This window comes from Haematobia irritans, chromosome 4 (genome assembly GCF_050003625.1).
Source record: "Haematobia irritans isolate KBUSLIRL chromosome 4, ASM5000362v1, whole genome shotgun sequence".
NCBI lineage: Eukaryota > Metazoa > Arthropoda > Insecta > Diptera > Muscidae > Haematobia > Haematobia irritans.
Window position 1 is genome coordinate 192,770,515 of NC_134400.1, and position 16,045 is coordinate 192,786,559.

At 23.8% G+C, this 16,045-nt stretch overlaps 1 protein-coding gene across 1 annotated transcript in view; it reads left to right on the forward strand.

The window, feature by feature from the left end:
* Nucleotides 1-16,045, forward strand: part of LOC142236924 (uncharacterized) — a 329,520-nt gene that overhangs the window by 294,884 nt on the left and 18,591 nt on the right. The window contains exon 5 of the mRNA XM_075308213.1: nt 6,421-6,555. Within this exon, the coding sequence (XP_075164328.1) occupies nt 6,421-6,555 (135 nt within the window). The remainder of the gene's footprint in view (nt 1-6,420; nt 6,556-16,045) is intronic.

Genomic DNA, 16,045 nt, shown 5'->3' on the forward strand with positions numbered 1-16,045 from the left:
TATGGAAGATATATCTAAATCTGAACCGATTTCAACCAAATTTGGCACGCATAGCTACAATGCTAATTCTACTCCCTGTGCAAAATGTCAACTAAATCGGAGCAAAAAATTGGCCTCTGTGGTCATTTGAGTGTAAATCGGGCGAAAGCTATATATGGGAGCTATATCTAAATCTGAACCGATTTCCACCAAATATGACACGCATAACTATAATGCTAATTCTACTCCCTGTGCAAAATTTCAACTAAATCGGAGCAAAAAATTGGCCTCTGTGGGCAAATGAGTGTAAATCGGGCGAAAGCTATATATGGGAGCTATATCTAAATCTGAACCGATTTGGATGATATTTTGCAAGTTTTTCGAGACTCATAAAATATTCGGATGTACGGAATATGAGGAAGATCGGTTGATATACACGCCAATTATGACCAAATCGGTGAAAAATATATATGGCAGCTATATCTAAATCTGAACCGATTTTTTCCAAAGTCAATAGGGATCGTCTTTGAGCCGAAACAGGACCCCATACCAAATTTTAGGACAATCGGACTAAAACTGCGAGCTGTACTTTGCACACAAAAATACATCAACAGACAGACAGACGGACAGACAGACAGACAAACGGACATCGCTAAATCGACTCAGAATTTAATTCTAAGACGATCGGTATACTAAACGATGGGTCTCAGACTTTTCCTTCTTGGCGTTACATACAAATGCACAAACATATTATACCCTGTACCACAGTAGTGGTGAAGGGTATAAATATGGGAAACATTTAAATCTGAAGCAATTTTAAGGAAACTTCGCAAAAGTTTATTTATGATTTATCGCTCGATATATATGTATTAGAAGTTTAGGAAAATTAGAGTCATTTTTACAACTTTTCGACTAAGCAGTGGCGATTTTACACGGAAAATGTTGGTATTTTGAACATTTTTGTCGAAATCAGAAAAACATATAAATGGGAGCTATATCTAAATCTGAGCCGATTTCAACCAAATTTGACACGCATAGCAACAATGCTAATTCTACTCTCTATGCAAAATTTCAACTAAATCGGAGTTAAAAATTGGCCTATGTCTGAACCGATTTGGCTGATATTTTGCAAGTTTTTCGAGACCCTTAAAATATTCGGATGTACGGAATTTGAGGAAGATCGGTTGATATACACGCCAATTATGACCAGATCGGTGCAAAATATATATGGCAGCTATACTAAATCTGAACGGAAATCAATAGGGATCGTCTTTGAGCCGAAACAGGACCCTATACCAAATTTTAGGACAATCGGACTAAAACTGCGAGCTGTACTTTGCACAAAAAAATACATCGACAGACAGACAGACTTCTTGGCGTTACATACAAATGCACAAACTTATTATTCCCTGTACCACAGTAGTGGTGAAGGGTATAAACATTATGTAGAATACAACAACTCAAAATGTTTGTTTTTTGGGGTCGATTTCCATGCTTCAGTTACAATTTGGGGCTCAATATTGTATTCATTATAAAGCGTTACCGCATTTTTGGGACCCTCTTCGTCTCCAACATGAGCTACTTCACAAATATTATTTCACAAAATTTTCTATTGAAATAAAATGTTGACCAAATTTTCTATAGAGATGAAATTTTGAGAAAATTTTCTATAGAGATAAAATTTTTACAACATTTTCTATAGAGATAAAATTTTGACAAAAGTTTCGAGTGAGATACAATTTTGACAAAATTTTCTAGAGATAAAATTTTGACAAAATTTTCTATAGCGAAAAAATGTTGACAAAATTTTCTATAGAGATAAAGTTTTGACAAAATTTTCTATAGAGATAAAATTTGACAAAATTTTCTATAGAGATAAAATTTTGACAAAATTTTCTGTAGAGATAAAATTTTGAACAATTTTCTCTAGAGATAAAATGTTGACAAAATTTTCGAGAGAGATAAAATTTTGACAACATTTTCGAGAGAGATAAAATTTTGACAAAATTTTCGAGAGAGATAAAATTTTGACAAAATTTTCTAGATATAAAATTTTAACAAAATTTTCTAGATATAAAATATTGACAAAATTTTCTATAGAGATAAAATGTTGACAAAATTTTCTATAGAGATAAAATTTTGACAAAATTTTCTATAGAGATAAAATGTTGACAAAATTTTCTATAGAGATAAAATTTTGACAAAATTTTCTATACACAAAAAAAAATTTATGATTCAATCACGAAATTAATTGATCCAATTATTTTTTTAATTGAAATGTCTTCAAACACAGAAATTATAGCATCAATTAAAAAATTTATTGAGAGTCCATTAAAAAAATTAATTGATCCAATTAAAAAATTAATTGACACTATTAATTTGTGTGATTGATTTTTGTTTCAATTAAAAATTTGTTGAATCAATTAAATTTTTAATTGAATATTTTTTAAAACTCAATTAAGATTTTAATTGGAAAAATTTTCGTGAAATTTTTTTCTGTGTAGAGATAAAATTTTGACAAATTTTTCTACAGAGATAAAATTTTGACAAAATTTTTATAGAGATAACATTTTGACAACATTTTCTATTGAGATAAAATTTTGACAAAATTTTCTAGAGATATTAATTTTCTATAGAGATAAAATTTTGACAAAATTTTCTATAGAACTAAAATTTTGACACAATTTTCTATAGAGCTAAAATTTTGACATAATTTTCTATAGAGATAAAATTTTGACAAAATTTTCTAGAGAGATAAAATTTTTAGAACATTTTCTATAGAGATGAAATTTTGACAAAATTTTTTATATAGATAAAATTTTGACAAAATTTTATATAGAGCTTAAAATTTTGACAAAATTTTCCATAGCGATAAAATGTTGACAACATTTTCCATAGCGATAAAATTTTCTAGAGAGATAAAATTGTGACAAAATTTTCTATAGAGCCAAAATGTTGACAAAATTTTCTTAGGGATAAAATTTTGACAAAATTTTCTAGTGAGAAAATTTTGACAAAATTTTCTATAGAGATACAATTTTGACAAAATTTTTTAGAGAGATAAAATTTTCTATAGAGATAAAATTTTGAAAATTGTATATTTGATTCATGGTGGTAGGTGTATAAGATTCGACCTGGCCGTATATTCTTGTCCTTTCCTTAAAAAATCAATTAAAATTTCAAATCTAATAATTTTGCTGTACCAAATATTATGTGCACAATGAAAACTTAATCTATGGTTGTAAACCAATATTTCCATGTGTTACAAATCGAATGACTAACCTATTATACACTCCCCCTTGCTGTAATGATGAGTGTAGCAAAAAGCAAGCGATGAGAGCAAGAAATTTCAAGAGTTGCAAGAAACATCCTGATTTTTTGCCTTCAATTGCCTGTTCCCACTGATCCAAAAACCTGATTTTTTATATGGACTGATAATAATTTTCAGTTTTTTGGTCTCATAAAAAATTATGATTATGATTGGATGTTGGTTATGTGGGTGAATGAGTCGTTGTGATAATTATGGACAAGCGTCTTATATATTTTTTTTTTTTTGATCATTGTTATCGACAATATCAGAACCAGCACCAGCCAGCATCACTGCCAACATTATTATCTATGCCATAGCCATTCTGAGAGTCATCAACATTAATTACTCCTCTTTAATGAAAGGAGATTTCTCAGTCGCAGGTCAAGGGGCATCCAACCAGCTACTTATGGTTTTCTATGGAAGAATGTTAAACTCCTTTCCATTGATGTCTTAAGTAGGATATTGTTGGTTTCAGTGACCTGATGTGATGACGGTAAGAGGAAATTGCTGTTATACAAAGCAGGAAAGGGATAGATATTCTGTTTTCATGCCAAGATACTTCTTGACAGATTAGTGTTATGGGTCATAAATGAAAGACAATTGTAATTTGTTGGTCTTCAAAATCCATTTCCATGTTATCAGAGATTTGAAGTCAAAGGCTTGAATTACATTCCAATCCAAATAGAGTAATAGAAGGCTTCTTCCATTTTCTAGTAGGCTTTTAAACAAATGACCCTCTCCTTGCTCCATTTTTAATTTTTTGGTGTCAGTTGGGTTTAAAAAAAATTTGTCAAAATTTTATTTCTTTAGAAAATTTTGTCGAAATTTTATTTCTTTAGAAAATTTTGTTAAAATTTTATTTCTAGAATTCTGTCAAAATTTTATTTCTATAGAAAATTTTGTTAAAAATTTATTTCCTACAGAAAATTTTGTCAATATTTTATTTCTTTAGAAAATTTTGTTAACATTTTATTTCTATAGAAAATTCTGTCAAAATTTTATTTCTATAGAAAATTTTGTCACAATTATATTTCTATAGAAAATTTTGTCAAAACTTTATTTCTATAGAAAATTTGTCAAAACTTTATTTCTATAGAAATTTTGTCAAAATTTTATTTCTATAGAAAATTTTGTCAAAACTTTATTTCTATAGAAAATTTGTCAAAATTTTATGTCTATAGAAATTTTTGTCAAAATTTTATTTCCACAGAAAATTTTGTCAAAATTTTATTTCTATAGAAAATTTTGTGAAATTTTTATTTCTATAGAAAATGTCGACAAAATTTTATTTCTGTAGCAAATTTTCTTAAAATTTTATTCCTACAGAAAATATTGTCAGAAAATTTTGTTTAAATTTTATTTCTACAGAAAATTTTGTCAAAATTTTATTTCTATAGAAAATTTTGTCAAAATTTTATTTCTATAGAAAATTTTGTCAAAATTATATTTCTATAGAAAATTTTGTCAAAACTTTATTTCTACAAAAAATTTTTTCAAAATTTTATTTCTATAGAAAATTTTGTTAAAATTTTATTTCTACAGAAAATTTTTTCAAAATTTTATTTCTATAGAAAATTTTGTCAAAATTTTATTTCTATAGAAAATTTTGTTAAAATTTTATTTCTACAGAAAATTTTGTCAAAATTTTATTTCTATAGAAAATTTTGTCAAAATTTTATTTCTATAGAAAATTTTTTCAAAATTTTATTTCTATAGAAATTTTTGTCAAAATTTTATTTCCACAGAAAATTTTGTCAAAATTTTATTTCTATAGAAATTTTTGTCAAAATTTTATTTCTATAGAAGTTTTTGTCAAAGTTTTAATTCTTTAGAAAATTTTGTCAACATTTTATTTCTATAGAAAATTCTGTCAAATTTTATTTCTAGAATTCTGTCAAAATTTTATTTCTATAGAAAATTTTGTCAAAATTTTATTTCCATAGAAAATTTTTTCAAAATTTTATTTCTATAGAAAATTTTGTTAAAAATTTATTTCCTACAGAAAATTTTTGTCAAAATTTTATCTCTATAGAAAATGTTGTCAAAATGTTATCTCTATTAAAAATTTGTCAAAATTTTATCTCTGTAGAAAATTTTGTCAAAATTTTATTTCTATTGAAAATTTTGACAAAATTGTATCTCTATAGAAAATATTGTCAAAAATTTTACAGAATATTTTCTCAAAATTTTTATAGAAAATTTTGTTAAAATTTTATTTCTACAGAAAATTTTGTCAAAATTTTATTTCTATAGAAAATTTTGGCAAAATTTTATTTCTATAGAAAATTTTGTCAAAATTGTATTTCTATAGAAAATTTTGTCAAAATTTTATTTCTATAGCAAATTTGTCAAAATTTTATTTCTATAGAAAATTTGTCAAAATTTTATTTCTATAGAAAAGTTTGTCAAAATTTTATTTCTATAGAAATTTTTGTCAAAATTTTATTTCCACAGAAAATTTTGTCAAAATTTTATTTCTATAGAGAATTTTGTCAAAATTTTATTTCCACAGAAAATTTTGTCAAAATTTTATTTCTATAGAAATTTTTGTAAAAATACTTCTATATGTATGTACAGTGTACTCTTGGTAAGGTGAACTCCGCATAACGTGAACACGCTTTTTCTTACACTAACTACTGCGCTGAAAAACATGAAATTTGACGTTAAACGCAGATTCACAATGTCAAATACAATTTCAAATACAGTTACGAAATTTTTTAATGATCTAGTTTGGTTTTTTTCGTGAATTTTAATTATTAATTTAAATTGTTTTATAACTATATACCCACTGAAATTTTTCCGATCTCTTCTTTTTTTAATATTTTCATGAAATTAAATTAAGTTTTTAATATTACTAATAACAAAAAAAAACAAAAGATTATCACGCTAGAGTGTGTAAAACTCCCGAATATGGCAATGTTTTGTTCTGAAATTCGCTGAAGCTCGCTAACGTGAACTCTCTTGGTTTTAATTAGTTCACGTTACCGCGAGTGCACTGTATATACTTCTAAAATATGTAATATGTATGTATGTTGTTAAATTATTTATTTCTGATTTAAAGTTTCAAGAATTCAATTTTATTTTTCATTTCCCATTAAATAAATTCCTTATTGTTTTGGATTTTTTTCCAGCTACCTGCCGGTATTCAAAAAGTGTTTGGAGTGAATGTGATGCCAAAACTAATACTCGCTCTCGGACATTGAGTTTGAAAAAGGGTGATGCCAGCTGTCAGCAGACCAGAACTATGGAAAAGAAATGCAAAAAACGTAAGTATCCTTCAAACTAACCCACGCAAATGAATCTAACCTTGTCAAAAAAAAAAGCAAAGCGAAGTACCACGAGCACATGCAGAGGGTTAACTGATATTTAATTTGAACCACCATCTAACTATGATGGTGCATTACCACAATACTGGAGCTCATCCTCCAACGTGAAGTGGTTGAAACACAAAATTTTCTATAGAAATAAAATTTTGCGATAACTTTCTATAGAAATAAAATTTTGAGAAAATTGTCTATAAAAATAAAATTTTGATAAAAATTTCTATAGAAATAAAATTTTGACAAAATTTTCTATACAAATGAAATTTTGACAAAATTTTCTATAGAAATAAAATTTTGACAAAATTTTCTATATAAATGAAAATTTCTATAGAAATCAAATGTTGACAGAATTTTCTGCAGAATTAAAATTTTGACAAACTGTTCTGCAGAAATAAAATTTTGACAAAATTGTCTATAGAAATAAAATTTTGACAAAATTTTCAATGGAAATAAAATTTTGACAACATTTTCTATAGAAATAAAAATTTTACAAAATGTTTATAGAAATTAAATTTTGCAATAACTTTCTATAGAAATAAAATTTTGAGAAAATTGTCTATAAAAATAAAATTTTGATAAAAATTTTTACATATATAAAATTTTGACAAAATTTTCTATAGAAATGAAATTTTGACAAAATTTACTATGGAAATGAAATTTTGACAAAATATTCTATAGAAATGAAATTTTGACAAAATTTTCTGCAGAAATAAAATTTTGGCAAAATTGTCTATAGAAATAAAAAATAAAATAAAATTTTCTATGGAAATAAAATTTTGCCATAACTTTGTAAAGAAATAAAATTTTGCCTTAACTTTCTAGAGAAATAAAATTTTGACATTTTCTATGGAAATAAAATTTTGACAACATTTTCTATGGAAATAAAATGTTGATAAAATATTCTATGGAAATAAAATTTTGACAACATTTTCTATAGAAATAACAATTTTACAAAATTTTCTACAGAAATAAAATTTTGCCATAACTTTCTAAAGAAATAAAATTTTGCGATAACTTTCTATAGAAATAAAATTTTGAGAAAATTGTCTATAAAAATAAAATTTTGATAAAAATGTCTATAGAAATAAAATTTTGACAAAATTGTCTATAGAAATAAAATTTTGACAAAATATTCTATGGAAATAAAATTTTGCCATAACTTTCTAAAGAAATAAAAGTTTGACAAAATTGTCTATAGAAATAAAATTATGACAACATTTTCTATGGAAATAAAATTTTGACAACATTTTCTATAGAAATAAAAATTTTACAAAATTTTCTATAGAAATAAAATTTTGCGATAACTTTCTATAGAAATAAAATTTTGACAGAATTTTCTGCAGAAATAAAATTTTCACATAATGTTCTCCAGAAATAAAATTTTGACAAAATTGTCTATAGAAATAAAATTTTGACAGAATGTTCTATGGAAATAAAATTTTGCCATAACTTTCTAAAGAAATAAAATTTGACAACTTTTCTATGGAAATAAAATTTTGACAACATTTTCTATGGAAATAAAATTTTGACAGAATTTTCTGCAGAAATAAAATTTTGACAAAATTGTCTATAGAAATAAAAAATAAAATAAAATTTTCTATGGAAATAAAATTTTGCCATAACTTTCTAAAGAAATAAAATTTTGCCTTAACTTTCTAAAGAAATAAAATTTTGACAACATTTTCTATGGAAATAAAATTTTGACAACATTTTCTATGGAAATAAAATGTTGATAAAATATTCTATGGAAATAAAATTTTGACAACATTTTCTATAGAAATAACAATTTTACAAAATTTTCTACAGAAATAAAATTTTGCGATAACTTTCTATAGAAATAAAATTTTGAGAAAATTGTCTATAAAAATAAAATTTTGATAAAAATTTCTATGGAAAAATTTCTATGACAAAATTTTTTATAGAAATGAAATTTTGACAAAATTTTCTGTGGAAATAAAATTTTGCCATAACTTTCTAAGAAATAAAATTTTGCGATAACTTTATAAAAAAATAAAATTTTGAGAAAATTGTCTATAAAAATAAAATTTTGATAAAAATGTCTATAGAAATAAAATTTTGACAAAATTTTCTATGGAAATAAAATTTTGCCATAACTTTCTAAAGAAATAAAAGTTTGAGAAAATTGTCTATAGAAATAAAATTTTGACAACATTTTCTATGGAAATAAAATTTTGACAACATTTTCTATAGAAATAAAAATTTTACAAAATTTTCTATAGAAATAAAATTTTGCGATAACTTTCTATAGAAATAAAAATTTGAGAAAATTTTCTATAGAAATGAAATTTTGACAAAATTTTCTATAGAAATAAAATTTTGACAGAATTTTCTGCAGAAATAAAATTTTCACAAAATGTTCTCCAGAAATAAAATTTTGACAAAATTGTCTATAGAAATAAAATTTTGACAAAATGTTCTATGGAAATAAAATTTTGCCATAACTTTCTAAAGAAATAAAATTTTGACAACTTTTCTATGGAAATAAAATTTTGACAACATTTTCTATGGAAATAAAATTTTGATAAAATATTCTATGGAAATAAAATTTTGACAACATTTTCTATAGAAATAAAAATTTTAAAAAATTTTCTATAGAAATAAAATTTTGCGATAACTTTCTATAGAAATAAAATTTTGACAAATTTTTCTGCAGAAATAAAGTTTTAACAAAATTGTCTATAGAAATAAAATTTTGACAACATTTTCTATGGAAATAAACTTTTGACAAAATTATCTATAGAAGTAAAATTTTGACAAAATTTTCTATAGAAATAAAATTTTATTTGTTTTGTTATTGTTGGTTTGTACTTCAATCATATTTGTTGTTTTGATCTCAGCTTAAAAAACCATTGCGTTGACTAAACTACAAGAGTTGCTTTGGCCAAATAAATTTGACAAACATTCTTTTCCTCTGTTGGAAAAGAATGTTTGTCAAATTTATTTGGCCAAAGCCCTATAGACTGCAAGATGGTTGTATGGACGCACGTTTCGGAATTACCACATTCCTCATCAGCATCCTCTACTTTTACTCTGTTGGTTAAGCTATTCTTGTAGTTTAGTCAACGCAATGGTTTTTAAGCTGAGATCAAAACAACAAATATGAAATAAAATTTTCTAAAAAATAAAATTTTGACAAAATTTTCTATAAAAATGTTGAAATTTCCATTAGATTCTCATTAACTGCCTCATACAATTATAGGATGTACATTTCTTAGGTTTTACCCTTTTACTTATTAGGCTGCTATTTAGCAAACTTTTAGTTCCATCACCACAAATTGAATCACGTTTTCCTTTATGTTGGTCAAACATATTTCTTATTACTTTAGAAAAATTGAAAAATACTTGAATTTATGCAACCATTCGTCACTAAGTTCCCACTTAAACCATCCCTTCTTCAGAGAATGCGTTTTAAGTCACATTTTCATTACACTCTTGTCTCACAGATGGATTTAGTATGACATACATATACGAAAATATGGTTAATATTATTCTACACTGAAAAACGGAAAACTTTATATAAAATAAATTACAATGAAAACTGATTACCCAGATTGCAAGGAAGTTGGATGAAGACGGCTTTTTGATACCTGGCACCAGAATTCAACGACGACGATTGAACATACATCTGAAAATCGGGAAGTAAATGTGTATGGGAGATATAAATATGAGAGTGCTTAGTCTGAAAAATAAGACGAGCCTGGGGTTGTGGGCACAGTTGGCACTGGAGCCAAAAATAATCTACCCACAGTTTTACGAAAATTTTACCAAAAAAACACCAAGTAAAAAAATCTTATTTTGCGGTGTTTGATCAAATTTTTGTGGTTGTTTTGAAAACTAAAGGTTTCTTTGGTGTTATTATTTTATTTTAATATTGACTTTAAAGAAATATTTGTCAAAATTTTACTTGTTTAAATTTTATTTGTATAGAAAATTTTCTTTCCTACAGAAAATTTTGTCAAAATTTTATGTCTATAGAAAATTTTGTCAAAATGTCATCTCTATGGAAAATTTTGTCAAAATTTTATCTCTATGAAAAATTTTGTCAAAATTTTATCTCTATGGAAAATTTTGTCACAATTTTATCACTATAGAAAATTTTGTCAAAATTTTATATTTATGGAAAATTTTGTCAAAATTTTATCTCTATAGAAAATGTTGTCAAAATTGTATCTCTATAGAAAATTTTGTCAAAATTTTATCTCTATAGAACATTTTGTCAAAATTTTATCTCTATAGAAAACTTTGTCAAAATTTTATCTCTATAGAAAATTTTGTCAAAATTTTATCTCTACAGAAAATTTTGTCAAAATTTTATCTCTATAGAAAATTTTGTCAAAATTTTATCTCTATAGAAAATTTTGTCAAAATTTTATCTCTATAGAAAATTTTGTCAAAATTTTATCTCTATAGAAAATTTTGTCAAAATTTTATCTCTATAGAAAATTTTGTCAAAATTTTATTTCTATGGAAATTTTTGTCAAAATTTTATCTCTATAGAAAATTTTGTTAAAATTTTATCTCTATAGAAAATTTTGTTAAAATTTTATCTCTATAGAAAATTTTGTTAAAATTTTATCTCTATAGAAAATTTTGTCAAAATTTTATCTCTATAGAAAATTTTGTCAAAATTTTATCTCTATAGAAAATTTTGTCAAAATTTTATCTCTATAGAAAATTTTTGTGAAAATTTTATCTCTATAGAAAATTTTGTCAAAATTTTATCTCTATAGAAAATTTTGTTAAAATTTTATCTCTATAGAAAATTTTGTCAAAATTTTATCTCTATAGAAAATTTTGTCAAAATTTTATCTCTATAGAAAATTTTGTCAAAATTTTATCTCTATAGAAAATTTTTGTGAAAATTTTATCTCTATAGAAAATTTTGTCAAAATTTTATCTCTATAGAAAATTTTGTCAAAATTTTATCTCTATAGAAAATTTTGTCAAAATTTTATCTCTATAGAAAATTTTGTCAAAATTTTATCTCTATAGAAAATTTTGTCAAAATTTTATCTCTATAGAAAATTTTGTCAAAATTTTATCTCTATAGAAAATTTTGTCAAAATTTTATCTCTACAGAAAATTTTGTCAAAATTTTATCTCTATAGAAAATTTTGTCAAAATTTTATCTCTATAGAAAATTTTGTCAAAATTTTATCTCTATAGAAAATTTTGTCAAAATTTTATCTCTATAGAAAATTTTGTCAAAATTTTATCTCTATAGAAAATTTTGTCAAAATTTTATCTCTATGGAAAATTTTGTCAAAATTTTATCACTATAGAAAACTTTGTCAAAATTTTATCTCTATAGAAAATTTTGTTAAAATTTTATCTCTATAGAAAATTTTGTCAAAATTTTATCTCTATAGAAAATTTTGTCAAAATTTTATCTCTATAGAAAATTTTGTCAAAATTTTATCTCTATAAAAAATTTTTGTGAAAATTTTATCTCTATAGAAAATTTTGTCAAAATTTTATCTCTATAGAAAATTTTGTCAAAATTTTATCTCTATAGAAAATTTTGTCAAAATTTTATCTCTATAGAAAATTTTGTCAAAATTTTATCTCTATAGAAAATTTTGTCAAAATTTTATGTCTATACAAAATTTTGTCAAAATTTTATCTCTATACAAAATTTTGTCAAAATTTTATCTCTATAGAAAACTTTGTCAAAATTTTATCTCTATAGAAAATTTTGTTAAAATTTTATCTCTATTGAAAATGTTGTCAATATTTTATCTCTATAGAAAATTTTGTCAAAATTTTATCTCTATAGAAAACTTTGTGAAAATCTTATCTCTATAGAAAATTTTGTCTCTATTAAAAATTTTGTAAAAATTTTATCTCTATAGAAAATTTTGTCAAAATTTTATCTCTATAGAAAATTTTGTCAAAATTTTATCTCTCTAGAAAATTTTGTCAAAATTTTATCTCTTTAGAAAATTTTGTCAAAATTTTATCTCTCTAGAAAATTTTGTCAAAATTTTATCTCTATAGAAAATTTTGTCAAAATTTTATCTCTATAGAAAATTTTGTCAAAATTTTATCTCTATAGAAAATTTTGTCAAAATTTTATCTCTATACAAAATTTTGTCAAAATTTTATCTCTATGGAAAATTTTGTCAAAATTTTATCACTATAGAAAACTTTGTCAAAATTTTATCTCTATAGAAAATTTTGTTAAAATTTTATCTCTATTGAAAATGTTGTCAATATTTTATCTCTATAGAAAATTTTGTCAAAATTTTATCTCTATAGAAAATTTTGTCAAAATTTTATCTCTATAGAAAACTTTGTGAAAATCCTATCTCTATAGAAAATTTTGTTAAAATTTTATCTCTATTGAAAATGTTGTCAATATTTTATCTCTATAAAAATTTTTGTCAAAATTTTATCTCTATAGAAAATTTTGTCAAAATTGTATCTCTATAGAAAATTTTGTCAAAATTTTATCTCTATAGAAAATTTTGTCAAAATTTTATCTCTATAGAAAATTTTGTCAAAATTTTATCTCTATAGAATATTTTTTCAAAATTTTATCTCTATAGAAAATTTTGTCAAAACTTTATCTCTCTAGAAAATTTTGTCAAAATTTTATTTCTCTAGAAAATTTTGTCAAAATTTTATCTCTCTAGAAAATTTTGTCAAAATTTTATCTCTATAGAAAATTTTGTCAAAATTTTATCTCTATAAAAAATTTTGTCAACATTTTATCTCTATAGAAAACTTTGTGAAAATCCTATCTCTATAGAAAATTTTGTTAAAATTTTATCTCTATTGAAAATGTTGTCAATATTTTATCTCTATAGAAAATTTTGTCAAAATTTTATCTCTATAGAAAATTTTGTCAAAATTTTATCTCTATAGAAAACTTTGTGAAAATCCTATCTCTATAGAAAATTTTGTTAAAATTTTATCTCTATAGAAAATTTTCTCAAAATTGTATCTCTATAGAAAATTTTCTCAAAATTGTATCTCTATAGAAAATTTTATCAAAATTTTATCTCTATAGAAAATTTTGTCAAAATTTTATCTCTATGGAAAATCTTGTCAAAATTTTATCTCTATAGAAATTTTTGTCAAAATTGTATCTCTATAGAAAATTTTGTAAAAATTTGATCTCTATAGAAAATTGTGTCAAAATGTTATCTCTATAAAAATTTTTGTCACAATTTTATCTCTATAGAAAATTTTGTCAAAATTTTATCTCTATAGAAAATTTTGTCAAAATTTTATTTCTATGGAAAATTTTGTCAAAATTTTACCTCTATAGAAAATTTTGTCAAAATTTTATCTATATAGAAAATTTTGTCAAAATTTCATCTCTATAGAAAATTGTGTCAAAATGTTATCTCTATAGAAAATTTTGTCAAAATTTTATTTCTATAGAAAATTTTGTCAAAATTTTAACTCTATAGAAAATTTTGTCAAAATTTTATTTCTATGGAAAATTTTGTCAAAATTTTACCTCTATAGAAAATTTTGTCAAAATTTTATCTCTATAGAAAATTTTGTCAAAATTTTATCTCTATAGAAAACTTTGTGAAAATCTAATCTCTATAGAAAATTTTGTTAAAACTTTATCTCTATAGAAAATTTTCTCAAAATTGTATCTCTATAGAAAATTTTCTCAAAATTGTATCTCTATAGAAAATTTTATCAAAATTTTATCTCTATAGAAAATTTTGTCAAAATTTTATGTCTATAGAAAATTTTGTAAAAATTTGATCTCTATAGAAAATTGTGTCAAAATGTTATCTCTATAAAAATTTTTGTCACAATTTTATCTCTATAGAAAATTTTGTCAAAATTTTATCTCTATAGAAAATTTTAGCTCTATAGAAAATTTTGTTAAAATTTTATCTCTATAGAAAATTTTGTTAAAATTTTATCTCTATAGAAAATTTTGTCAAAATTTTATCTCTATAGAAAATTTTGTTAAAATTTTATCTCTATAGAAAATTTTGTCAAAATTTTATCTCTATAGAAAATTTTGTCAAAATTTTATCTCTATAGTAAATTTTGTCAAAATTTTATCTCTATAGAAAATTTTGTCAAAATTTTATCTCTATAGAAAATTTTGTCAAAATTTTATCTCTATAGAAAATTTTGTCAAAATTTTATCTCTATGGAAAATTTTGTCAAAATTTTATTTCTATGGAAAATGTTGTCAAAATTTTATTTCTATTGAAAATTTTGTTAAAATTTGGCTCTATAGAACTGCATTTTTGATTACCCAAAACATCGATTTGATGGGTCATCCGCCATATAGTCCCGCATTAAATCTTCCTATGAAATCATTTTACTCTCGCACAATCTTTTTTCGTCTGTGCATTCACACGATCCTAATGCTAATGGTGTTATGCCCTAGTAAAAGTGAAAAGGGTTACACCTTTTGTTGGAAAATAGAAAACCAGCATCATCACCACAGCATCATCATCATCAGCATCGCACTCTTACACAACCACACTTTTACGCAGAAAATGTGGATACGGAAAGGTGTTCCTATTTGAAATGAAAACCCACATAGAACAATCATTTTTTAATGAGCAAACCACCGTCATTGCAGTGACTATGGCCTTTTTCAGTTTGGGTTTTAGTTTTGCGGCTCTTTTGGCTATGCGGCGGCCATCACTCACTGCACTAGAGAGGAAATGCAGTAGAGTTGAGTTGGGTATGTTGGTTACCTTGAGTTCGCCCTCCTCTGTGAGACGGATGCTAACTAAGTTATGATTGTTTCATTGTTAATAAGCGGTAGCAAGTTTTGAATCTAAAATGAGCATGGTGGAAAAAATTGGATATTAGAAAGTTTTTTTCAAAAATATTCTTTAATTAAAAGTGTATGTAGAAATGGGTGAATATATCCAGGACCATTAGTAAAAATTATTCAAAACAATTTTAAAAGGATTTATATATTGGTAGACCACAATGGTAGAAAAAAACTATAGTTATATTAACAAAATATGTCATTAAAATTGAGCCAATGAAACAAATTCATTGATATAATGAAACTTGTTCGTTATTATGACGAATTTGGGGAACTTTCTTTAAAAAAAATCTCAACGCTAATTCTAGCCGAGTAAAGTAATAAAGCAAGCAATAATAATAAACAAAAAGATGGAAATAAATTGAATTGAATTGAATTGAATTGAATTGAAAAAAAAAAACTTTACATAAGGCCAAATATTCTCTCTAATCAAATTAGTTTTGAATCCATAGTTATTGCAGTTTTATATTCACTATCCCACTGTCCTCTATTATTTATTGTTCCATTATGCTCACATTTGGTTTCACTGAAAACCATCTAATGGGAACAAAATGGCAGTAGACAACAAACAGTGCAATTAAAATTTACTTAAGAGCAAATACGAATGCAATACGCCATTGCATTAAGTTCTAGGACGCGAATGAG